Raw genomic sequence first — 25,559 nt, 5'->3', positions numbered from 1 at the left:
GTGCATCATCATCAAAATTACTTCAAAGCAACAATGTTTTACATTGGTAACAATCTCTCCCTTTTTTATGATGATAAAATAATACTCTTTGTTAAAAGCATTTATGGCTATCTGTATATTTTTATACTTACAAACAACATAAAGATGTTAATAGCTTTAAATAATAACAACAAAAAATTATAATTAAATTATCAACCGGGTTCAAAAACAATTTCAATGTCATATACCAAAGTTCAAAAAGAACAAACTACATAAAACAATTGAACTTACTTAGCATAGAACCTCATACTTTACTATGATCACTAGAGAATCAATCAATAATTACAACAAAGGAAATAAAAAAATTTAATGTGTGACTAAGTGTGGAGTATAGAGTTGTGATTTGTGAGTGGTGATTGATGGATCAATCTCTTCGACCCTCAATGTGAAGAATAATATTTGAAGCTCTAAATCACCAATTACTTGATTCTACAAAATCTACAATATTAAGCATGTATCTTGATCTTTTTGGCGTAAGACTTTATAGGAAAGTTTTGATAATATCACAAATCATAATTTAAGAATAATCATTTATTTCCGTGATTAGGTCGCACGAATACTTCTTGAATAAAATTACTTAATTAAAATCAACAAATCAAATGCATTGTTAGCATGTTTAAATCTATCTATTGATACTCATCTAGCTAGACACAATGACTTAACTTTACTCTTTACTTGCACAAAATATATATTAGCATGTCTCAATTCAATTATAAAAGTCATTTAATACATATATGATCCATTAAACCTTTTACTGGAATTCAACATATTAAACCTTCTGGTGAGAGTGATCTAGTTAGGCTGGCCTAATGTTTTTAAAGGCTTAAAAACTTATTTTTATTACTAATTGAAATACTTGGTAAAAAAAAGTTAAAATAGTGCCATCAGTCTTAAATACACTCTGATAAAGCTAAAATTACATTATTCTAAATATGAGTAAAAATGTAATCATCAATCTACACTCTCTCGTTGTTGCAATTATTGTTAGATATAGTGATTACCACTAGGGAAAAAATTATAATTGATATTCAGGATGCAATTACTTTTACTTAAGAGCATAATAGTCCAAACGCTACAATTTTATTGAATCTTGTGTTGAGAATCCAAGTATGAGTCCAAGTCCCACATTTGATAGAAATGAGAAAGTTGAGCAATATATAAAGTTGAACACCCATTAATCCATTGCCATAAGGTTTTGGATAGAGAGTGGTGTTAATCCCTTATATGATTAGGCTCATATCTCATTGGTGTTGTATATTCCTAGTGAACCTCCTCCTCATAGATCTAACAAGTGTTATCAGAGCCAGGCTAGGCTTAAATGTGTACAATGGTCCATGTATCGAAAGTCTTTCTAACAAAGGGTTCCAGGTAAGAGTGTCCCACTAAGATGAATGACGGTACGAAAAGGGGTACTCGAATCCTTCCGCTAGAGGGGGAGTGTACTACTATGGAAGGAACTCACCCTTTAGGGGGAAAACTGTTGAGAATCCAAGTGTGAGTCCAAGTTGCACATTGGGTAGAAATGAGAAAGTATAGCAGCATATAAAGGTGGAGACCCATTGACCCATTGCCTTAAGTTTTGGGTAGAGAGTGATGTCAATCCTTTATGTGGTTGGGCTCAGATCTCATTGATGTTATATCTCTCTAGTGAACCTCCTCCTCCATAAACCCAACATTGACTTCTTTTAGGATTCAATGGTGAACCAGAAGACATCTACAAAATAAAGAAAACACAAAGAAAGAAAATACAACTATATATTGGTTAGAGTAAAAATCCTCACTACAAAGTCACATGATTCTTCAAGTATGGGAAGTGATAGGCTGTCGTTGAAGCTATCAAATTAATACTACTTTTCAAGGCAACTTTAGTATTGCCAAGTAGTATTCAAGAAAGTAGACAGGGTTGAAGTAACCTTGAGTCGTCTCCCAACGAACACGGAATTGCTTTTGAATATCTGTGACTCTTACAAATGCTATGCAATGCTTATGAATAAAAGTAATGGTTGAAGAGTGTTTAAAGAATAAATAAGAAACTTAAAAACAGTTACGATGAAATAGGCTAATTCCACTCCTTTTCCAAGATAGATTCATCATCGGTTATTCACGGATAATTGTTCAGTTGATTATTGTTTAAGTTTCAAATTAATTAAAGTACATTCTTAATTAATTTGAGGGCGATCATACATTTAATCAAAGTAAATTCTCAATCAAATGCAAAACCTTTTTAGATTATTCACAATAAATTCAACCAAAGTACATTCTCAACCAAATTCTATTGTGTTTAATAATGTCTTTCCTTAAATCTCCTAACCAAATTAAAAGCTAATCAATCAAAGTAAATTCTCAATTGATTATAGTTGAAATTATTACTAATCAATCAAAGTACATTCTCAATTGATAGTAAAAACCATTTAATCATATGAAAGTTCCTAAATTAAATCAAAGTAGATTCTCAATTTAAACCTAGAAACCCTAAAACTCATATAATCAATATGCATGTAGATTCAAACACATTATGATGCAAAAATCTTTGCTTTTAACAAGATAGAGAGATGAAAGACATAGAGAGAACAACTTAAATCAATAACCAAAGTAAACAATTACATTAACTCAATCTAACCTCAGAATCCATAATGGAATTACAGTAGAATAGCCCTAGATGCTTAGCTCTCCATGAATGGAGTTGAATACAAGATGAAAGAAAAGTGAGAGGAGTATGAAAGAATGAATGAATTAAGTGAAGTCCCTGGGTCTCTTTATATAGGGCTTGATTGGGCTTGAACTCTGAGTATTCAGTTGACAAAATCTTTTACTTATATCTTCCAAATAACTAAAAGATTTAGATAATTATAACATTATTTGGAAGATATTTTCTGTTGATATTCCCAAATCAAATTAATTCAACAACTGAATTTTATCTTTTAGCTTTTTCTGACTTTCCAAAATTGCACAAATACCCTGAAATTGTCTCTATCTGCACTTTAGCCCCAACTGAATTTCTGAAATTGCAAGAAAACCCCTAAGTTGACCACTCTTTGACTAGATTCAAACATTATTGACCATTATAGACACGTGTCAGGCTCCTCCCTACCCAAAATTAGGGTTCAGAATTGGGGAAAGGGCTTCCCCCTACGTTCTCGCTTCCGCCGCTATGGAGAAGAAGCTCGTGGTAGTGGAGTTCTGTTTTTAGTTTTCCTGAGTGCAGGTGGTGGCCGTTTTGGATGCTGGCTTGGATTCTTGCAGGTTTCGAGAATGAGGTGCGGCGTCTAGGTGGCTACCATGGCGGAGCTATGGTGAATATGATGGATGGTGGCGAAGCCGAGGCGGTGCTGTGGAGATGGTGAGAAGCGTGAATCGTGACGTGTTGAGGAGGATGGAACTCGCAAGATGATGATTTCAGAGGAGGAGAGGCGCTGTGGTGGCGGGAGTGGTGGTCGCGGCAACGGCACGACGACTTCACGAAATTGGCTTTCACGATTCTGGGTCTGTGTTTCTTTGCAGGTTCTGATGCGGTGATGGAGGAAAGGTTCACGGCGTGGTGGTGGCACGACAGTGACGGCAGCTGTTGATGGTTGCGTCAATGGTGCGCGAGAATGGGAGAATGGAGAAGATGAAGATGGTCGAGATGCGAAACCGTGGTGGTGCTACTGGCGGCGCTTGGTTGCGGCAAGATGGTGACCGACGTCGGTTGTGTGTGACGGCTCGACGACGCTGAGGTTGGCGGCAGAGCGGTGCAGCGGCAGTTGACGGCTAGGGTTGGGAATTAGGGTTTCTCTGTTAGAGAAGATGATGATGTGGCAAGGGAAGTGATGTGGCGGCATGTGGTTGGCTAGATCTGTGTGGGGAGGATTTGGACACGTGGCATGATCTGGTGGACTCTGGCTTAGGAGGGGTATGGGTAGGGAAATTTAGGAGGTGTATTTAGAATAGGGTTACTGTTAGGCTTAGTATTGGGCCTAGTTGTTTGGTCTGTTTCAGAAATAGGAGTGTATGTAGGAATTTTAGGAGGTGCAAGGGTAAAGTCTGTCAGTTTGGCCCATTTGTATATTATTTTCCAAATAAAATCTGATTTTGGGCCTTGAATTTCCATTTGGACCAATAAAACTTATATTCTCAGCTGCACAAATAAACATTAGAACATCCAAGAATAATTTATGCGCTAAAACTCACTTTTTACGTCTCTTTATTTCCCAAACCCAACAATTCCAATCATCACAAATTCACTTAAAATCAACCATTTAAGCACAATTATCTCATCAAAAATTTAAATTTTAAAGCATAAATGTGGGCATAAATATGCACTCATCAGGAAGTAAATAATGTTCAAATGAAAAAATATTCTTCTCTTTGCTTGAATAATATATTTTTGGCTTAATACCTCTTTTGGTCCCTCTTTAGGGGGGCAATGTTCAAGTCCGTCCTACCTTTTTTAAAACGTTCAATGTGGTCCCAACTTGTGAAAAGTCAGATTAAATTAATCCTTTTTGGTTACAGCGTCAAAATTTTAACGGTAGAGCTGCCTAGTTGGCCAACACTTAATAAGTTGTCCTATTTTTCTCATACGTGGAATATAATATGTTAATTTTGAATTTTAAAAGAACAACTTACTTGCCACACATCAACTTTATGATAACTCTGCCATGGATCAAAGCTTTATGATAACTCCGCCATGGAAAATCTCTCACTCTCCATAGCGGCCTCCGAATCAAGCCTGCCGGTGGCCATGCGGCTCTCCGCTGCGATGAAAACGATACCATTGTGGGAAAAAGCACAATCACTGTCCATCTTCTTGCATGTCTCCTTTTTCCGATCCCCAAGCAGCTCCTTGTTGAACACCACCGCTAAGTAGAACCCCTCCAACGGCTCAGGCCCGAAACCAAACTTGGCACAACTCAAATCCCAAAAGATATCAATTTTACCAGATTGGACCTCCAAATTCTTGGACCCTTTTCTCTTTGAGAATAGCGATGGCTTTATCTCAACCTTGCAGAGACAATGATTTCCCAAATCATCAATTCCCACGCTCAAGCCTTGACTCATCAGAGTTTTGGTCCAGGAGACCATGATCAGACATGAACGGCGTCTTAATTTGCACTGGTACACACACGTGACAACATTTTGAGCCGCTCTTGTGGTGCTTGATGAGGATGAGTCAGCAACCTGAACCCCATTTCTCCAAAACAAGAAGGAAACTCCTTCATGGCAACACTAACAACAACAAACAATTGGATGCAAAAGTGTTGAGTTTGGACATGTGCTTCTAATCGTGTTTCTTCAGAATGGGATAGATTGCTCACCCATGCTCCGCCGCCACCCAAAGAGGCCCATTTTAGAGGCGTCCGCTAGCGTCTTTGGGGCTACTTCACCGTAGAGGAAGCCGCCAGGGCCTACGACACCGTAGCCACCTGCCCCAACGATCGCAGCTCTACAGCCAGGATTCTAGCTCTCAAAGGAACCCAAACTCAGATCAAACAAAAACCCAAATTCGAAAACCCTAATCCCAAATTGCAAGATTTAGGCCGATATCCATTCCACTGCCATCGTCAGAGATGACACACAGCGCATCACCACTCGGGAAGAGCTCCATCATCTCTCTGCAACAGTTGTCGAATGCGTTCTTCACTTCGCCGAAGAGCTCGTTAGCCTCGTAGTCTCCCTCTTCTCGCACAGATTCCTCTCTCTCGCTGAACATGTCATTTAACTTTCCAGTGCCACGCAATCACAAAAAGTGGACACCTCATTATGTTTTGCCCAGGAGGGCACTTGGACCGTTAAAAAATTAACACCGTAACCAAAAAGGATTTAATTGCACACTTTTTTCACAAGTTGGGACCACATTGAACTTTTTAAAAAAGGTAGGATGGACTTGAACATTACCCTCCTAAAGAGGGACCAAAAGAGGTATTAAGCCTATATTTTTCTTAAAGTTGCTTCATACCTTGCATTAGTTGTTTCATAAGAGATCAAGGAGACCATGCACTTAGATTTCCTTTTTTGATAGTTCAATCTTCACTTTATCCTTGCTTTATAAATATTTATATCTAAAGAAATCAAGGACGTAACATAACAAGCTTCACAACAAAAGAAAGATATAAAATTCAAAGAAGAACAACACTTAATGAGTTTGGTTGATTTTGGCATTTTTTTGCATAAGACAGGTAGGTATCTTTGTCTTCTAATGAAAGGGTATCTTTATAAGTTTATGAAATTATGAATTGAGTGATGATAGATGGATTGGTCTCTTTGACCATCAACTCTTCATGTAGCCATGAAATTATGATCTTTGAAGCTCTAAACCACAAAATACCTTATTCTATAAAATTTGCAATATCAAGCGTGTATCTTCATCTTTTTGGTATAAGACACTATAAGAAAAGTTCTAAAAATAGTTTCAAAACATATTTTGATAAATTTTGCTTAAGGAAACAAATATGTTAAGACAAGACTGTCTAAGCAAACCTTGTTTTGAAGTTTAAGATAACGCTTGAACAAAATAACTTTTAATCGTCTAAGATAAAAAGATAAGAAGCGCTAAACGCTACATTTTATATACCCTAAATAATATAAAAATGTCTAACTAGAATAACTTATAACGTATGTTTTACAGTCTAGAATAACTGCTAAACAATACAGTTTTCTAACAGAGCGTTTAAAACGCATAGCGTCTAACGAATTTTAGACAACATTAAACGCTATAACGTGTTTTTATAAAAAAATCTGTAGGTATTAGTGAGTATTGCACAACGGAATAAAAAGAAGATTATAAGAGCGAAAAACGTGTAACGATCAATAAACAAGATATAATGGTCAGTTTTAAAATTTGATTTTCTTAGAGAACTTTAATCAAACAATTGGTGTGCTAAAAATTTAAAGAGTGTAGGGTTCAAGAAAATCAACATAGAAATTTTATCCTGGTTCGAATCAAAAGATTCTACGTCCAGTCGTTAATCACTATGAATAGTGATTACCCTTTTTCACTAAAATATGGTTTGCAGATTACAATCAGATAATCAAAATAAGCAAAGAATAGAAAACACCTTCCTTCGACACACGAATGGAACCTTCCTTCAACAAATGAACCGGAAGAAAACTGCTCAGCCAACTTGAAGAGAACCGTTCCGACCTTAGACACAATAAGCGCGAGCTTCTCCTATTCACAAGACTTGAAAAGAGAACCACTATCACTTGAGAAGACAAATTGTATTCTCAAATGGCATAGATCTATTTTCACTCATAGAGAGTTTCCCTTAGGCACAAAGCTCTAATACTCTCAAATGAAAATTTACTTTCAAAGAGCTGTGAAGACCTCTATTTATAAGCCCAAGGTTCAAAAAATGAAAAGACAACTCCCAACTATCAAATATAATCTATTATCATAAGTGATAATCGATTATTTGTGTCTGTTATGGGGTTTTCAAAAAGTGATAATCGATTATTTGCGTAACCTAGGCAATATTAAATCAAACAATGATAATCGATTATTTTGGGCAATAATTGATTATTTGCATGAGCAACTCCTTTCCAAATAGGCTCGTGATAATCGATTATTACACCAAATAATCGATTATATGCGCAAACATCTTCTAAACAGGAAAACTTCTAAGTGTTCTTACATAGTTATTCCCATACAATTAATTCTACAAAATTATTTTTAAGAAACTACAACAAGAGTTGAAGTTTTTATCTTGTAGCATCATTAAAACCATAATATCTTCAAGGCACCAATGCTCCTCATTTGGTAACAATCTCCCCCTTTTTGATGATGATCAAAATTCTCTTGTTAAAAGCATTTCTAATTTTTCTACTAGTGTAATTAGAAGTTTTTCTCTCCCTTTTTTTATCATAAGCAAAAAGTTAAAATAAATACTCTCCCTCAAGTATAACTCCCCCTCAACAAAAGAAAGATGCAATTCAAATATTATAAGTGGAAAAAGAGTAATTAATATAGAGCACAGAAATAAATAACAAGATATCAAACAAACTCATATATTTTCCCCTCAAATAGGTACCAGTTATCACAAAGATCATGACATAAGATCTCAATCAAAAAGTTCTCCATCTTTTTATCATAATAAAAAAGCATCTAACATTTATACTCCCCCTAAATAGTTAACTAAAAAAGAATTTAGGTCTTTTTAATTCAACAAAAATTACTTCCCCTAAATGTATTATTCTCCTTAAAAAAATTATTTTTTTTTTAAAAAAAATTATTTATTTTTATTTTATTTTATTTTATTTTATTTATGGTTTAACTTAAGATAATCGATTATCCCTTGAAATAATTGATTATTTGCGAGTCAAATTTTAAAAATTCATATTTTGAGATTAAGATAATCGATTATTATCCTTGGTAATCAATTATTTACGTTAATTTCCGAAAAATACAAATTTGGGCCAAATTTTCAACCTAAAACACATCTAGAATTCATAAATTATTTTCAAAACTCTTAAAAGTTACCAAGATACCATAAATATTTCTTTTCCTTTTGAAAATTTAACCTGCAAAACAAAATAATATAGTTTTGGTCCCCATAATCTCATTTGGGTCCTTTGAGGTTAGAGGCAAATTACTTAATAACAGGAATCCAAGCATATTTTCCATAAGGAACATCAAAATGTTTAATTCTACATTTGCTAGAAGTGTGCCCCTTTTTCATACAGTAAAAACATGTGACAACACATGGGTTCCTAAAATAAGTTGTTCCTTTTTCAACCCATACCCTACGTGTTCTTCCAATTTGATTGTTCTTTTTATGCACACTTTTGTTTCTATAAACCTTTTTAACAAATATAGGTGTTTCAACATTATTATTTGTGGTTGCCACTTCAAGAATATTTTCTAGAATATCAATATCAAGCATGTGACTCTTACATGAAAGACACTCAACAGGATGTTCAACAATTGAAGACTCTTTCATTTCTAAATTACATATTTTATTTCCTAAAATAACTTCCTCATCTAATGCCTTCTAATATTTAACTTTCAAATCCTTAAACTCATTTTTCAAAATTTTATGAGCAGCATTCAATTTCTCAAATTCATCAAGTAATTCAAGAAAAACCTTTTATACATCAAATTCACTAATGTCAAGGCTAGAGCAACTTACTTGGCTTGTAGTGTCATCAATATTAACCGTCAAACATAAGTTGACTTCTTCATTGGAAACACTTGAACTAGTTGAGCTTGAGTAATTTTCTTCCCAAGCGACGTAAGCATTCTTCTTCTTGAAAGACTTCTTTTCTTCACCCTTTTTGAGGTTTGGATAATCTGCATTAACGTGCCCTTTTTCTCCGCAACCATAACACTTGTAATTTGAAGAAGATCTTTGTTTCTTCTTCCGGTCCTTTTTAATTTGTTCCTTGCCTCTAGATTTCATGAACTTGTTGAATTTTCTAAATATGTGAATCATATCTTCGTCGTTTGAGTCTCTATCTTCAGACTCCTCATCCTTTTTTGAACTCTTACTTTTTGAAAGTTCATATTTGAAGGCCAATGTTTTCTTCTTTCCTTGGGCTTCCTCAACACTCAGTCTATTCAACTCGAGCTCATGCTCTCTCAACTTTTCGAAAAGGAAAGCCATGGACATGGACGTTAAGTCCTGAGACTCAGTTATCGCAGTAACCTTTGGCTGCCATGTCTTGTTCAAAGATCTCAAAATTTTTACATTTAATTCGTCAATGTCAAATTTCTTACCTAAACCAAAAAGATGGTTGACGATATATGCGAAGCGTTTTTGCACATCAGCGATGGTTTCACCCTGTTGCTTCCTGAACATATCATACTTATGTATCAGGGTGTTCTTCCTAGCACGCTTCACATCGTTGGTTCCTTCATGGGTTACTTGAAGAACTTCTCACATCTCCTGAGCCGTTTTGCACACTGAAATCCTGTAAAATTCATCTAATACCAAAGCAGGGGATATTATATTGTGAGCTTTTATATCAAAATGAGCTTGTTTGTTTTCTTCAGCAGTCCATGAAAAATATGGTTTTTCTACTTCTACCTCATTAACAGTACTTTTAGGAATATATGGACCATTTAAAACAACTTCCCAAATACCCCTGTCAATTGACTCTAAAAATATTTGCATTCTTATTTTTCAAAACGCATAATTTTCTCCCGTAAACAAAGGAGGTCTATCAATAGAAGCACCCTCAAGATACATTTGGTTATGACCGTCCATTTTTGAAAAATTTCAAAAACTATCAAAGCAAGCTCTCATACCAATTGTAGGTATCAGTGAGTATTGCACAATGGAATAAAAAGAAGATTATAAGAGCGGAAAGCATGTAACGGTCAATAAACAAGATATAATTGTCAGTTTTAAAATTTGATTTTCTTAGAGAACTTTTATCAAACAGTTGGTGTGCCAAAAATTTAAAGAGTGTAGGGTTCAACAAAATCAACATAGAAATTTTATCCTAATTCGAATAAAAAGATTCTACGTCCATTCGTTAATCACTATGAATAATGATTAACCTTTTTCACTAAAATATGGTTTGTATATTATAATCAGATAATCAAAATAAGCAAAGAATAGAAAACACCTTCCTTCGACACACGAATGGAAGAACCTTCCTTCAACAAATGAACCGGAAGAAAACTGCTCAGCCAACTTGAAGAGAACCGCTCCGACCTTAGACACACTAAGCGCGAGCTTCTCCTATTCACAAGACTTGAAAAGAGAACCACTATCACATGAGAAGACAAATTGTATTCTCAAATGGCATAGATCTCTTTTTACTCATAGAGAGTTTCCCTTAGGCACAAAGCTTTAATACTCTCAAATGAAAAGTTACTTTCAAAGAGCTGTGAAGACCTCTATTTATAAGCCCAAGGTTCAGAAAATGAAAAGACAACTCCCAACTACCAAATATAATCTATTATCATAAGTGATAATCGATTATTTGTGTCCGTTATGGAGTTTTCAAAAAGTGATAATCAATTATCCTGAGTGATAATCGATTATTTGCACAACCTGACAATATTAAATCCGACAGTGATAATCGATTATTCTGAGCAATAATCGATTATTTGCGCGAGCAACTCTTTTCCAAATAGGACTGGATGAAGAGAAGACAAATAAGAATTATATTATTGCAATATGCTCACGCTGCTTCACTCCAAGCTCCTTCTCTTAAGATTTATCTTTGAAAAGAAAAGTACTTTTACAAGTTTTTAGAACTTCATTATATTAATTTCATATCCTTTCTATGATAGTAATCTTTTGTACTTGTATTTCAAAAATACTTTGTTGTTTTTAGATTCAAAAGTGAATTCAAACACTTGTAAAGTTAACTCAGTGGAGTTAGACTGTCTAGCCAGATAGACTAGTGATACCAGGAATGGTTATACTCGTCTAACCAATTGGTTAGTGTGTAAATCAGGAGTGGTTAAACTCGTATGTAATCTTCCTTATCAATAGAACGACTTAAAGAAATTTAAAAGAGAAGTAGATGTAGTTTAGTTTGGAGTGAACCAATATAAAAACAAAGTGTGCTTTGTTGTTTTTGTTTTTTGAAAGTTTTCCATTTAACGCGGCTTTATAAACTTAAGTGTTTATCTTCTGTTACAGATCATCTAACCCCTACAAAGTAAAATTAAACACTATTTGCGAAAAAGTTTAAAACACTATTCAATTCCCTCCCATTTTTCCATTTATAATGTTTTCCTATGTTTCAAAACCAAACGATATCACAAATCATAATTTGAGAATAATAGTTTATTTTCATATAGCAAACATATTTCCTAAATAAATTTGTTCAATTTAAATAAGAAAATCAAATAGATAGCTAATGTGTTTTACGGTTATCTATCAAGACTCCTCTAGGTAGACACTACTTAGAACATATATTATTTATCAAATGATTGGATCTCTATAAATTTCTCAAATTATAAAGAATATTTCTCAAATTATAAAAAAATATTGGTGAGATGCGTATAGCTATCTTAGAGTTATATATATATATATATATATATATATATATATATATATATATATATATATATATATATATATATATATATATATATATATGGATGGTTGATTTCTTGGATTTTGAATAATTTGAATTAGGTGGTCGATTTATTCATATTTAGAGAGGGAATTGGTTTTGCTAAGTTAGTTTTGAAAGGAAGATGAGGAAGGAACAAAAGTTTGAAAAGGGAAAGAAAAAATTTAGCCAAAATTAAAGGGGAACTTTTACTTCTTGAACCGAATAGAAAATGTGGACTTGATCTCCCCAAATCCTTGTATGTTAAGAAGTACCACCAAGGAAGAGAGTCATACTTAGGGATGGCAACGGGTCGGGTCGAGTCGGGCACGGATAGTGCCTACCCGCAACCCGACCCGCATGCAAAAAAGTGTACCCGCAATCCGACCCGCTATCCGCTGGATATCCGCATAAAAAAAATCCGCAAACATTTTTCAACCCGCGGATACTCGTTGGATACCCATTTTCAACCCACAAATATTTAAAAAATATATTTTGTGAATTTTTAAATAAGGTTTAAATTAAATTACAAGTTAAAGAGAACAATTTAATATATTATCTACATATTAAAAAGACACAATGTAATTTTTAAGTTAAAAGAAAAAAAATATGAAAAACTTTTGAAAAAAAAAGATATGAGGAAGAAACATGTCGTAACTGAAGTCTCAATTTAGTCACAGGATTAACCCACAAATACCTATCAAAACGCAAACAGGAACCCTAAACCCAAATTCGAAAACGAACACAATCCCAAAAATCTCCAAACCGCGATAATCACCTATGGTCTTCAAAAGTCCAATCTGCATCAATGAACTAAAATCCAAAAAAACTCAAAACACTCATTCGAATCATAACCCCAAAGTCGCGTCACCAATCAATAGGGAAGAAATCAAGAAACGAATTCCCAAAACGCGAATCAAAACTTACAAAAGAAACCCCCAAAATCAGAGAACAAATAAAACCATAATTTTAAATCCTAAGTCGGAATAAAACCCCAATCAGAACCAAGAGAGAGAGGAAGAGGGAATGGAGCTTACTTCCTGCGCGAGATGAACCAGAAGGAAGAAGAAAAGAGTCCTCCCTTAAGAGAGAATTTTCTAATGGGATTCTATGTATATGTCTGATATCTCTATTAGGGTTAGGTCAAAAGTAATGTAACCCCTTTTTTCTTTTTTTCTTTTAAAAAAAAGTAATTGAAAGGAATCCTAAGTCATTGTTATTAAAATTTTCCTTTTTTAAGAGTAATAAAAACATTTAATTTTAAAAAGTATTAATTAAATTTTTTTTCGGGTAACGGGTTTCCATTGATTGGATAGTATAATACTCGCATCCCACCCGTTTAAAAGTGGGTAATAAATATCCGCGGATAATAACTATCCATCGCGGATTTTATCCGTGGATATCCGCGGCACGTGGATTTTTTTTCCGCCTATATTAAATTAAAGAGAAAAATACTCTTCACCAAACTCATCCTCATGTATTGAACAAAATCAAGTTATGCACAAAGCGCAATTGACTATATAGGTCATGTTTATATAATAAAAGACATTTATAGTCTTTTTAAGTATTTCTTAAGGTGAATGTTCAATTTTCAGGATCACAACATTTGTTCATTTCATTTATCAACAACAGTTTTTAAGACATTTAATTAGCTTATCCAACTTTTACTTCTTTTTATCATACTAATTCATGAAGAAAAAAAATTATTAAACATTATATGAAATACAATAAAATTTATAAAATGATAGACATAATAAAGAACCTTTTTTCAATTCGTTAAGCAGTTATAGACTAATTTCTCTCCCCTCGTCATTCGTAGTTGACGAAGGTATTAGTCATCATTTGTTTGTTAAATTTTATTAATGTTATACTAAAAAGCCCTAGCCACAAAGATACCATAGTATATTCTCTCCAATTAAAACGACAGGTAATTATAAGCTTTAAAGCTTCAATAATTATATTGTACATCTCAAAGCTTATCGTGACCAAGTTTAGTTAAGCTACCTTCGCAAACGGGGCATTTTACCCTCGTTAATGTTTATCACAAAATGAAATTCTAAATAAGAGCCAAACCCGTTTGGTGAGCCATTCCATTCATATACAAAAGAATATTATTAAAAGAATAGGGAACTTAGAACTACGTAACCAATATGGTCAAAGTAGTTTGCACATTTCTATATACACGCAATTGCAAACCAAACATGTTAAATCTTATACTACTATCCCTCTTGCTTTGAATTGCTTTCTTATTCTTTTGAAAATGCCTTTTCTTCTCTCACTCTAGAAGAAAAGCGATATAACATACAGACTCAAATACTCTCCAATCCCTTCGTATAAATAAATGAACCACCGTCACAAAGAGCAAGACGACTCAGCAACCAACATTGAAAGTAAGACAAATAACTCCAAATAAACTTTTTCTTTTTCCTTCTCTCTCAAATTACTATTATGCCACAGGTCGATTTGGAGACGCTGGTTTCCGCCTGCAGCGGCGGTTGCTCTGACCAGAAAATCGCCTGTGCCGACAACGACCATCCAGACTTGCCGCCGGAGTCCTTCTGGCTCTCTGGTGACGCCGAGTACGACTGGTGGGACCGCAACGCCGTTTACCAGAGGAACGAATCCACCAAAGGAAACTCAATTTCCTCCACGAACCTCAACCCTAGCTCGAACAACAACTCGCAGCGATTCTCCAAGAATCTGAAATCCAAAGCCGCAATTATCGGCTTGCCGAAGCCGCAGAAAACCTCCTTCGCCGACGCAAAGTGCCGTCGCAATCACCGACTTGCAAACGCCAGGCTCTTCCCCAAGCGTAGCGCGTCTGTCAGCGGAAAATCGGAAAACTCCCTCGTTGAACCCTCGTCGCCGAAGGTCTCCTGCATAGGGAGAGTGCGATCCAAGCGAGACCGCAATCGGACACTTAGAACGCGCCAGAGATCAATCTCCTCCACCGCCACCGCCACTACCTCCGTCGCCGCCGTTACCATCACGCGGCAAAAGTCGAAGCGGAGCCAGAGGAAGAAGGCTGGATTCTTCGCAAGCGTTCGTGCTATATTCCAAACTGGTCGCAGGGGAAAACCAGTTCAGAAACCGGACCTTCAGCCTGGGGATTCGTCTTCGAAGAAGAAATGGAGCTATGGCAAGAAAACGAGGGGAAGCACTGGTGGCAGCACGGGCAGCCGCAAGGACGAGTTGTTTGAAGAATCGTTCTCGAGTGAGCCGCGCGGTTTGGGTTCCGTGAACCGGTTCGTGTCGGGGAGAAGGTCGGAGTCGTGGGTAGTTGGTGAGTCCGAAATCGACGTGTCTCATTAGGATTCGCTTTTTGTCTGCTGTACAATTTTGGTGACGGCTGCGGTGGGCCCTGACATTTTGAATATTGGATTAAGGGATGACGTGGCAAATTGAATAACGGTATGAACGCTATATTATACTACAATGTATGTAATATAGGTTGACGGTAAAAGTAAGCGTGATTGAATTTGCCGCTGCTGTCTTTTTTTGTTCCTTTCTGTTCCGGCGATTACAACGACAGCGTCGTGTAAATATGATTAGTGTAACGTGCCTTTTCACAAACGCGCAGCCTTTATCAATCCTTGCTGTAGTTATCTTCCCAGAGTATCCATACTTTTACAGTTCCCCTATCTCATTAATAAACATTAATTTTTAACAATATTTTATTCCTAATTACGTTAATCTTATTAATAATTCATTTAAATATAATTATTTTATTATTGAAAATAAATTATTATATCGCTGTTTGTAAAAGTATTAATCAAAAGATTATTTTATCTTATAAAATGGTTATAATAAATGAGAAGGGTTACCATATTTTTTTATAAATATTTTTAAACAATATTATACCAGAGTCCGACCATTCATAATTCATTCTAAGTTTAGAATTCTGACTTCGAGATGTTGATTTGTAGTCAGGAAATTAATTAAAATAGATTATTAGAAGAGGATAGGAAGATTGGACTTTTAGTGACCTTTTTCATGTTAAAATAAAAGTTAGTATTATTCATAATTGTTGTTTATGTAAATTGTTGTTGATGTTGTAAAATAAATGTCATCCCTACAGTGTATTGTTCATACAGAGTAAACAATAAAATATAAACCTAATTTCAAATTGATTTATAATATTATCCGAAAATAATATTTATTTAAATTTATGCAAAAGGTTAGAAATATTAAAGATAAAAAAAGTTTAAATATTAAACGTAATAATATATATATATATATATATATATATATATATATATATATATATATATATATATATATATATATATATGAGATATGTTGATTATTTAATATCTCGAATTGGTGAATATACTTTATTGATAGTTTAAATAGTTATATAAAACACAAGAAGCTCCCATGAGTATTTAATTATTGGTGAAGAGGTTTGGATTTAATCATTTGTTTCCTCACTTGGAACTTGTTATTATGTGTCTCGTTGCTCGTTGGTTGGAGATGCTTCAATCATTGGGGGTGATTATTTAAATCAAGGTAGTGAGGTTACGACCGGGTAGTAAACACGTTGCATCTGACCGACCGGTCATCATGGTGAAGAAGGAATGAGACATTTAATCAAACATTGGCATTTGAGAAGCACAAAGAGTTTTGCTAGACCATTCAACTTTTTCCTACCTACCCTTGGAACTCGATCCCTATAGTGTATTGTTGCATATAGAATAAACAATAAAATATAAACCTAATTTCACTTATATGTTAATGAATTTGATTTATAATATTACCTGAAAATAATACCTATTTAAATTTGTGCAAAAGGTTAGAAATATTGACTATAAAAAAGGATTTTAAAATATTAAATGTAATAATATATATATATATATATATATATATATATATATATATATATATATATATATATATATATATATATATATATATAAATAGAATACGTTGATTATTTAATATTTTGAATGGTAAGGGTTAAGGATTCAGGTTAAGTTGTGTCATTCAAAATCTAAATGTTATCCAGAAAGCGAGCTTTCATTTGTTCAAATTGTTTGGATGGTACCTATAAAAGGTACTGTGATGTCAAAGTTAGTTCAATAGTGGACAAAGTTATTTCAACGTTTGAAAGTTAACCGTTGATGCAATAGTAAATGCATGTAACCTAGTTCCTTACATCAAACCGTTATTTATAGGTTTCGTGGTGAACTTTTGATTAACTTTGGCCTATTTATGTTTACTTTTAAGTTGATCAACTTTAAGATTAATTCGCTGAGTCCAATTTATGGTTGATCGATCTATTTGGTGATCGTCAGTCTTGGTGACTTGCGCTCCGAGTTATGGGATGTTCATCTGGGCTAGGGAATGATTAGTCGACCTGTTTATCATTTCGGTTGGGCTCACTGGTTTATGCCTCAAACAATACATGGTCGGTCGAGCTATCTGGTCGACCACCCGAACTATAGTTGACCGTCTAGTCTATGACTAACCAAACAATTATACAGTAAACAGGCCTACAAGCTTAAGTCTTAAATTATTGATGAAGGGTTTGGATTTAATCATTTGTTTCCCTAGTTGGAATTTATTATTACATGCCTTGTTGCCTGCTGGTTAAAGTAAGTTCAATCATTAGGGGTGATTATTTAAATCAAGGTTGTGGGGTCGCGACTGGTTGGTGGACGTGTTGCATCTGACTGACCGATCATCATCCTAAAGAAGGAATGAGACGTTTAATCAAGCATGGGCATTTGAGAAGCACAAAGGGTTTTGCTTGACCGTTCAACTTTTGCCTACCTACCCTTGGAACTTGTTCGTTTTAAATTATTACCATTGAGAGAAAATTGTAATGCTTTAAATTTTGTGTCAATAGAATGCGTAGAGTTAGGATTCTCAAGGTCATTGCATGCAGATTGATCTTATGACTAGGGATGAATGATAGGAAAGTCCTCAAGACTATAAGTTGAGGTGGACCTAGTCTATTATTTTCTCCTCTCATAATTTACTAACAATTCAAACCAATTGTTCATCGCACTAAGGTAATCATGTCGATTGTTTGTCTTTCTTTGCCTAAGGAGTCTTCTAGGCGAAGTGGCAAAGGGTACACGATGAAACTACAGGAAAACACTAGAAGGGGAGTTGAATAGTGTTTTTCAAAAATCCTTTCGCAATATAGCATCAGACAAATATTATAAGATATGTTTGATCAAGTGCTTGTTTAGAGGTTGTTGTTTTATAAAATTGGTATAAAGGTATGTTTAATAAAATAGTGTAGTAAGCACAAGGAATATGTTTAGTGATTCAATGTCTAAAAGAAGGTTTATAAGGATTGTTACAAAAGTTGTGTAGATGCTAGGTTTTTTGAAAAACTTTTCAAGTGAAGATTGGAAAGATAAAACAATGAACAAGGATAATTTTATACTGGTTCACTCTAACTGAGCTACGTCGAGTTCTCCCTCAAGAACTCTCTAGAGAGGTTCCACTAAGTATTATCACCAATTATGGTTACAACAAGTATTAGCACCACTCCTGGTTACATAAGTATTCTTACCACTTTTTGTTACACTAAGTATTAGCATCACTCCTAGTTACACAAGTCTTCTAAATACTTCTGGTTACAATAAGTATTAGCATCACTCTTGGTTACATTAAGTATTCCCACCACTTCTTGTTACAATGAGTATTCACATCACTCTTGGTTACAGTAAATCCATAGCGGGATGTACAACAATATATCGATGAATAACTTTCTAAGAAAGGATATGTTTTGATTCAATACTATTTGTAAATCTTGATGGTGTTTCACTCTTTCTTTTCTGAAAAGCTTCAGATGATTGATAAACTATGAGCATAGAGAGTTGAATAAGAAAAATGTATTCACTTTGTTATCCCTTTTGTCTTATCTTCATATGTCTAGTTATTTATGGTTTTCTTTTGAATATGGCCATTGAGTGTTGAGTTGACTTCTTATAAACTAGGTTGATATCCTTTTCAGCTTCCATTCAAACTCAGGTCTATTCTGCACTTGTACAGTGCTTTATCAAAGTTTTTAATTGATAGTGTAACTTGTACGGCTTGTCAGAGCATAAGTCTTCAATAGAAATATTCCCAGAATGTTCTCTTCTTCTCTCAATGTCTTTATCCAACATGTGAATTTGTTCTAATTAATCTAATGTGTAATTCTAATATGCACATTAAACGAGGACAAAGCATACAAGCAAAATAGCACTTTGCAGTAAATGTATTAATGGGCGTTTAATGTTTTGAATGTTTATATACGTTAAATATCATTTATCGTTCAAAAACATTTTATCATATGTCATGTCAATAATAAATGTATCTGATTTAGTTCAACGTTCAAATATTGAAAGACAAGACAAAGCATTTAAACGCTTGTGAATGAAAAACATTCTTAAGATTTGTTTGTTTGGCGTACTTTCCATTAAATTGTTTCTTCTAAGACGTTTCTATTGATAACATGTTTAAGATATCATTGTTCAAATCTTATATTCATTAGACGATATCTTTGGTTTAGCTCTTTTTCTCTCATTAACATCGATTGAATATACAATGTTTAGGCTTTAAATCTTTTGTTCTTATCAAGGATAGATATGTTAGTTTCAACACATAAGAAATTATCCTGATATTTTTGCATGTCATCCTTAGATGATTCTCGTTGAAATTTATATTTATAAAACATATTTGTACTTGATAGCTTTTCACGCTTATTGTTTTACAAGATTCTCGTAGACATTTTTTCACTCATCACTTTGTGAATGTATATACATATCTTAAGCATTGTGTCTCACGATTTTATGTAGGTTTTTCCTATTGATCATAAGCATCTATTTAAGAGTGCATCATATTGTCTAATGCTCATTTCTTTCTCTAGGCCAATACCTTTACAAAATGCATTTCTTTTTTATCATTTAAGTTTATTGTTTTACAAGGTGTTCTTGTGAACTCTTCTTATATTGATTAGACGTTTTAACTTGATAATCATTGTAGGTTTGGAAAATGTTGTTTGCTTAAATCCCTTATGATAAAACTTTCTAGATAGCGCTTAGACGCTTTTGAGCTTAAGTCTTCTTAGGCTTTTAGTGTTTTTGCTTGATGCTTCTAGATAATTTAAGCCTAATTCTTTTGGTTTTTATCTCTTGGTCGAACAATCATTTGGATGATTCTATTTCATAGATGTTGTTGATGATTCTAAGATATTGTCTATTGCCTAACTTTCAGACACTCTCTCTTGTGATCACTTAGGGATGTTTTTACGTTTTCTTAGGTTGTGTCTAGGTTTACTTCCTTCAGACGCTCTTCTTTCTGAGACACTATTTCGTTTAATGTTTATTGTTGAACTTTAAAACTAGGGATATTAGACGATCTATTCTTTCAGACGATTCTGTCTCAACATGCGGATGATGCTTCGTCTTTCTTCCCATCAAGACCTTGACGTTCTCTCGCCAATCTTCCTGCTCGACCAATTTTTTTGGATATACATTCCACAATTAGCTTCGTTAACACTTGCCTTATGACTGTAGACAACTACCGCTAACTAGTTTGGACAATATGTTTGCCCTTGCCTTTTCTGCTTCAGAATTGTGTTTGATGTTTGCAGCTTCAAAGCTTTTGATCAATCTAATAGCTTAGTGAAGTATTGAAGGAGCTTATCATCCTTGATTTTCAATGTTCCATTCATTTTGGTCGACCATAAGCTGAGAGTCAGTTCTGAAATCCACTTTGTCTACCCCTGTGTCCTTTACCAAGATAAGACCTACAATCAAGGCCTCATATCCAGCCTGGTTGTTAGAAATTTTAAATTGAATACTAGAGAGTTCTCAATCTTTACATTGTTTGAGCCTTCAAAAATTATGCATGCATTGTCGCTCTTCTTATTAGATTACTCGTCAATGTATACCCTTCATGTTTGGTCTGAGCGATTATCCTATTTGGGAAGTTGTACGCAAACTCTGTTAGGTGTTTCCCACGAACCAAGCCACGTGGTTGATATCAAAGGTTGAAATCTGACAACTCCACTGACTAGTTTACCTTCTAGCGAATTAGATTAGGTTTTCTTAACATCTTCAAGATTGGGTGATCAGTGCAGACGACCACTAGATCCAGGAAAAATAAAATATCTAGAAAGGTGGTATGAGTGGATGACATTAATTAAAATAAGAAAAAATAAGTTATGCATAAGTGATGTGTAGCACAATTGGTTAGAGCTCTTTATTATAGGTTGGAGGTAGTTGTCTGGTCTAAGGTTGATCTTCTAGGATTTGTGATTAGTAGTTCAAAGTGAAAAATAATACATGAAAGGAAAGTTAAAATGGGACATTTAAAGGTTAATAATTAGAATTTAATTGGAGACCATCAAAAATTAAAATATATTTTATTTTTCAATAAAACGTTTTTTTCAAAGGCTTGGGGGATGAACCTAGATACTCTATAATTAGGGTTAGACATGCCTCCTTATTAAATTAGGTTAAGATAAAAACCTTACACACCTGGAAAAAGAGGTAGAAACGCGAGTGTGTAGTGAGAGAGAATAATGTTCATGTTGAAGATTCCTAAGAGTTTAGGGTGTAGTAGAAGGGTGTTTTCTGATCAAGAAAAGAAAGTAGTGGAAACCAAAATAAGGGGAGCTATCTATTCTTTTTGTTTTATATGATGTTGGTATGTTCTTTTTGTTGGTAATGGTACTTTCTAGAAGTATGGGTACGTTATTTTGATGGTGGATAACTCTATATTGATGGTTCCTTGTCTGATTACATGAAGCAATTTTTTAGGTATATGATTTTTTTTTCATGTTGATAAATTTTTCTAATTTTTGTGCTATCAAGTGGCATGGGAAATTGTTATGATGTTTATGGTTTAGAATGTTTTGTTGCATTTGTTTTAGGCATAAATACACACAACTTTTTTGTGCATAATGATGTTAGAACTTGTGGTTTCGTATTCTATAAATTTTTAATATATGATGAAATTTTCACAAGAAATTAGTGCACAAGTGTTGATTAATCACAAAATAGAGGTTGTCGTGTTGTTTGACTTTATTTTAGGTTCTCGTGTCACATTTGATGGCAATGACCAATTTTGGGTTGAGGAACTTTTACTTTAACAATGCTGGCAGCTGACAATAATGTGATGAATTTTCATAGGTTTTACGTGTTGCATGTGATGAGTAGGGATAATGAGTATTTTATTTGTGAAACATGTTTGTTGCAGTAGATAGTAAGCATACTTAATCTTTCAAAAGTAGACGACTTCTTTTTACTAGTTTGTAATAATTGTTGTTTTTTTAGGTTTAAGGCATACACAATAAATTAATGTGCAGAATTTTGTGGTAAAGATCATGGATTGTACTTCAATACATGGATAATTATGGTTATAATTGTATATACGTTTAATCATTAAAATTGTGGTTGATGTATGGTTTTGTGCATGGATAGGAATTGTTGATTTGAATAGTGTGGATGTATTATATCATGTGTTTTTTTTTATGGTTAGCTCACCTTTACTTGTTTGTGTTTGTGCGATGATCATATAACTCGTGTTGCTATACGAGAATAAATGTTGTTACAAATTATCTTAAAAGTACCACTAATCTTGTGAGCTTTGTAAGGCTGACTTGGCCTAATTCCTTGGCACTTTGAAATAAAGAATTCATTGTTAATCTAACTGTTTGTGATTGTTCATTGTGCAGGGAGAAGGAGTTTGAGTGATCAAACTAGAGCAATTGTGATTGTTTTCATTTTAATCTGCTCTTGCATTCATTTTAGATTATAAACTGCTTGCTGAAATCATTGAGATATTAAATGTTCTGAATGTGATTACTGATTTCATGGTTTGATTACAATTGTTGAAATTTGTTGAGTCCTGATTAGCACCATCGCTCTTTCTTTGTTGAGATCATTTTTCCAAATGCATATAGAAAATAGTTCCCTTGTATTAATCACATGCAGATTTCAGTTTTGATCAGATTGATTGATTGCATACCCTTGCATGCCATCTAGTTAGTTGTTCATGGACTGATTTATGCATGAATTGATTTGCTTGGAGTAATTAGGTTTCTGCATAAACACTGTTTTAATTGCCAATTTTTGCATAACATCATGTTAATCTTTCTCCATTGATTTGATTAGCTTGTGGTGGTTGTTTAATCTGGTTAAAATCCATTCCTATTTGTATTTGCTGGATTTGGGTTGATTTTGTGCGCAGAAATGAACCAGTGCAGGATGTACAATAGAAGTTGAGATTATTTTAGAAAGAGCATGAGTATAGCTTGAGCAAACAGTAGCAGCCATCTGAACTGAAGGGAGTTTCTTTTATCTCAAATTGATTCTGATATGCTTAAATTGTTTTGTATGAGAGGATTAGAATTGTTTGATCTGCTGATTCAGTTGGAATTGTTTGTGCAGTAGTAGTTGAGACCATTAAATGAGCAGTAGTAGAATCTCAATGGAAAGCTTGTGCAACCATGAGAAAGGGAAGTTTTTACTACCCTATATCCTCTTTTGCAATCTGTTTTAACTAAGTGAATACTCATAGCAGTTTTGTGCATGTGTGATTGTAGGATTGGCCAGAAGCTAGAATGACCCAAGTTATCCAGCAACAACAAATTCAAGCAAAGAAATTGAGCACGTGAATTTTCCTGCAAAAGTGGACCAGGACTATAACAACCCAGCATTGCTTTGATTTTCATTTGATTTTCTTTTGTCAATCTGATTTGTAATGGGTTTGTGTTAGCCCACTGTTAGCTTTAGATTTGTTTTGTAAAAGGTCTTTAAAAAGTCCAAGTATTTGGAAGAGTCCTTGGGGCTCTTTCAAACTCTTGGCAACTTTACTTGCTTTAATTTTAGCATAGCTAGACAGGTGAGTGTGTCTTGTTAACCAAAGCTACAAGCCTCACCATAGGAGTAGAATTTTCTATTGATTGTTGGTATTTGTGTTCACATTTTAGGGGTGACTTAGGCTCAAAGGGATTAAACTCTAAGCCTTGTCACATTAGAGTCCGAGAAGTCTAGTCTTTTAGTGTTTAATTGTTTGTGAGTTGTGTACTTTGTTTCTAAAGGTAATTTTAGTTTAAAGGGCAAATAGCAAGTAACGTAAGACATTTCTGGCAAGGAAAGATTTGGTACTTAAGCAGTCTTTATGACTTACCTCTCTTACCTGGGACTTGTCTAAGTGGAAGCTTTTAACCCTTTAGATTAAGAAAACTTTTAAAGCAAAGATGTCTTGTTATAGGTCGTCTAGGTCATCTTGCATAGAAAATTGTGATGAAATGTTTAATCAAGCTAGGAATCTTCCATCCTTTGGTAAAGACATAGGTGCATTAACATACCTAGCTTGGGAAAAAGAAATTGATAAAATAAATCCTTGGTTTTATAGAGAGAGTGAATCATATGTTCTTATTATATATCTCTCTAAGTTAGAAGAGCATGCAAGTGAGTGGTGGGATGAAAGACAATATCATGTTAGGAAAGGTATAAAGTTTCCTATTCGTGATTGGTATGATTTAAAAGCTTGCATGAGAAGAAAGTTTGTGCCTTCAAGCATTAAAAGAAACCTAGAATTAATTAGAGATTGCATTGATTATGGAAAATTATTTCTTGAGAGTTTAAATGATCATGGGTTTCTTCGTAGAGAACTTGAATTTGGGGCAAGACTTAAAGAGATCAAGGATAAAAAAAGAGAAAGAGAGATTGAGAGAAAAGAAGAGGAAGAAAGGAAAGAAGAAGAGAAGAGGAGAGAAGAAAACGAGAAAAGAGAAGAGAGAAGAAGAGAGGAATTAAGAAGAGAAGAAGAGAGAAGAAGAAGAGAAGAAGAAAAGGAAGAAATAGAAGAAGAGAAAAGAAAAGAAGAGAGAAAAGAAAAAGAGAGAAAAGAAGAAGAAAAGAGAGAAAGGCAAGAAAGAGAGAAGAAAGAAAAGGAGAAATTGTTACTGATGACAAATCCTATTCTTTCAAAGAACATGGAACCTAAAAGGGAATGTTTCCAAATCTTTACTTCTTTTCCAATAATTGATTATTTTTCAATTTTTAACTTCTCTTTCAAACAAATTGTCATCTCATATTTTATGCAAACTTTTTCAAAATATGACAATTCAAATCTTGAATTATTCTTATCTTTTAGGAAAGAAATAACTTAAGACAAAAGTGAATTTGGACTTCTAGAATTTCCAAATGTGATAAAACAAAATATTAGAAGTCCTTATTTCCTTATTTTTATAGAAAAATTCTTTCTTGGATTGATATTAATTGAAAATATATTTGATGTTTATTGCAGATTTGTGTTTGATCCAGGAGGAAGAAAAAGTGGATATAAAAGAATAAGGCCACTCCAAGATGGTCATGCTCCCAAAGATTGTGTGGAGCTTCTTCATAAGGCGATTGTCAGATTTGAGGACAAATCTTTTTTATAAGAGGGAGGGTATGATGGAATTCTGCCTGATGTGTTTTCTCAGTGTCCTCTTTTTGTAGTTTTCACATTTTATTGTGCACGTATTTTAGCTTGTAAGGAGCATGAGTTACTATAAATACCCAGCTCCT

At 34.0% G+C, this 25,559-nt stretch overlaps 1 protein-coding gene and 1 pseudogene across 1 annotated transcript; one reads left to right on the top strand and one right to left on the bottom strand.

The window, feature by feature from the left end:
* Positions 1-4,692: 4,692 nt before the first annotated feature.
* Positions 4,693-5,240, bottom strand: LOC108320221 (uncharacterized; annotated as a pseudogene).
* An 8,974-nt stretch (positions 5,241-14,214) lies between these two features.
* On the top strand, positions 14,215-15,496 carry LOC108320227 (uncharacterized). Its single transcript, XM_017551597.2, has one exon. The coding sequence runs from the start codon at positions 14,482-14,484 to the stop codon at positions 15,343-15,345; it is 864 nt and encodes a 287-aa protein (XP_017407086.1). The 5' UTR covers positions 14,215-14,481; the 3' UTR covers positions 15,346-15,496.
* The last annotated feature ends 10,063 nt before the right edge of the window (positions 15,497-25,559 follow it).

Source organism: Vigna angularis, chromosome 3 (assembly GCF_016808095.1).
Source record: "Vigna angularis cultivar LongXiaoDou No.4 chromosome 3, ASM1680809v1, whole genome shotgun sequence".
Lineage (NCBI taxonomy): Eukaryota > Viridiplantae > Streptophyta > Magnoliopsida > Fabales > Fabaceae > Vigna > Vigna angularis.
This window is presented reverse-complemented; position numbering and strand designations above follow the sequence as displayed.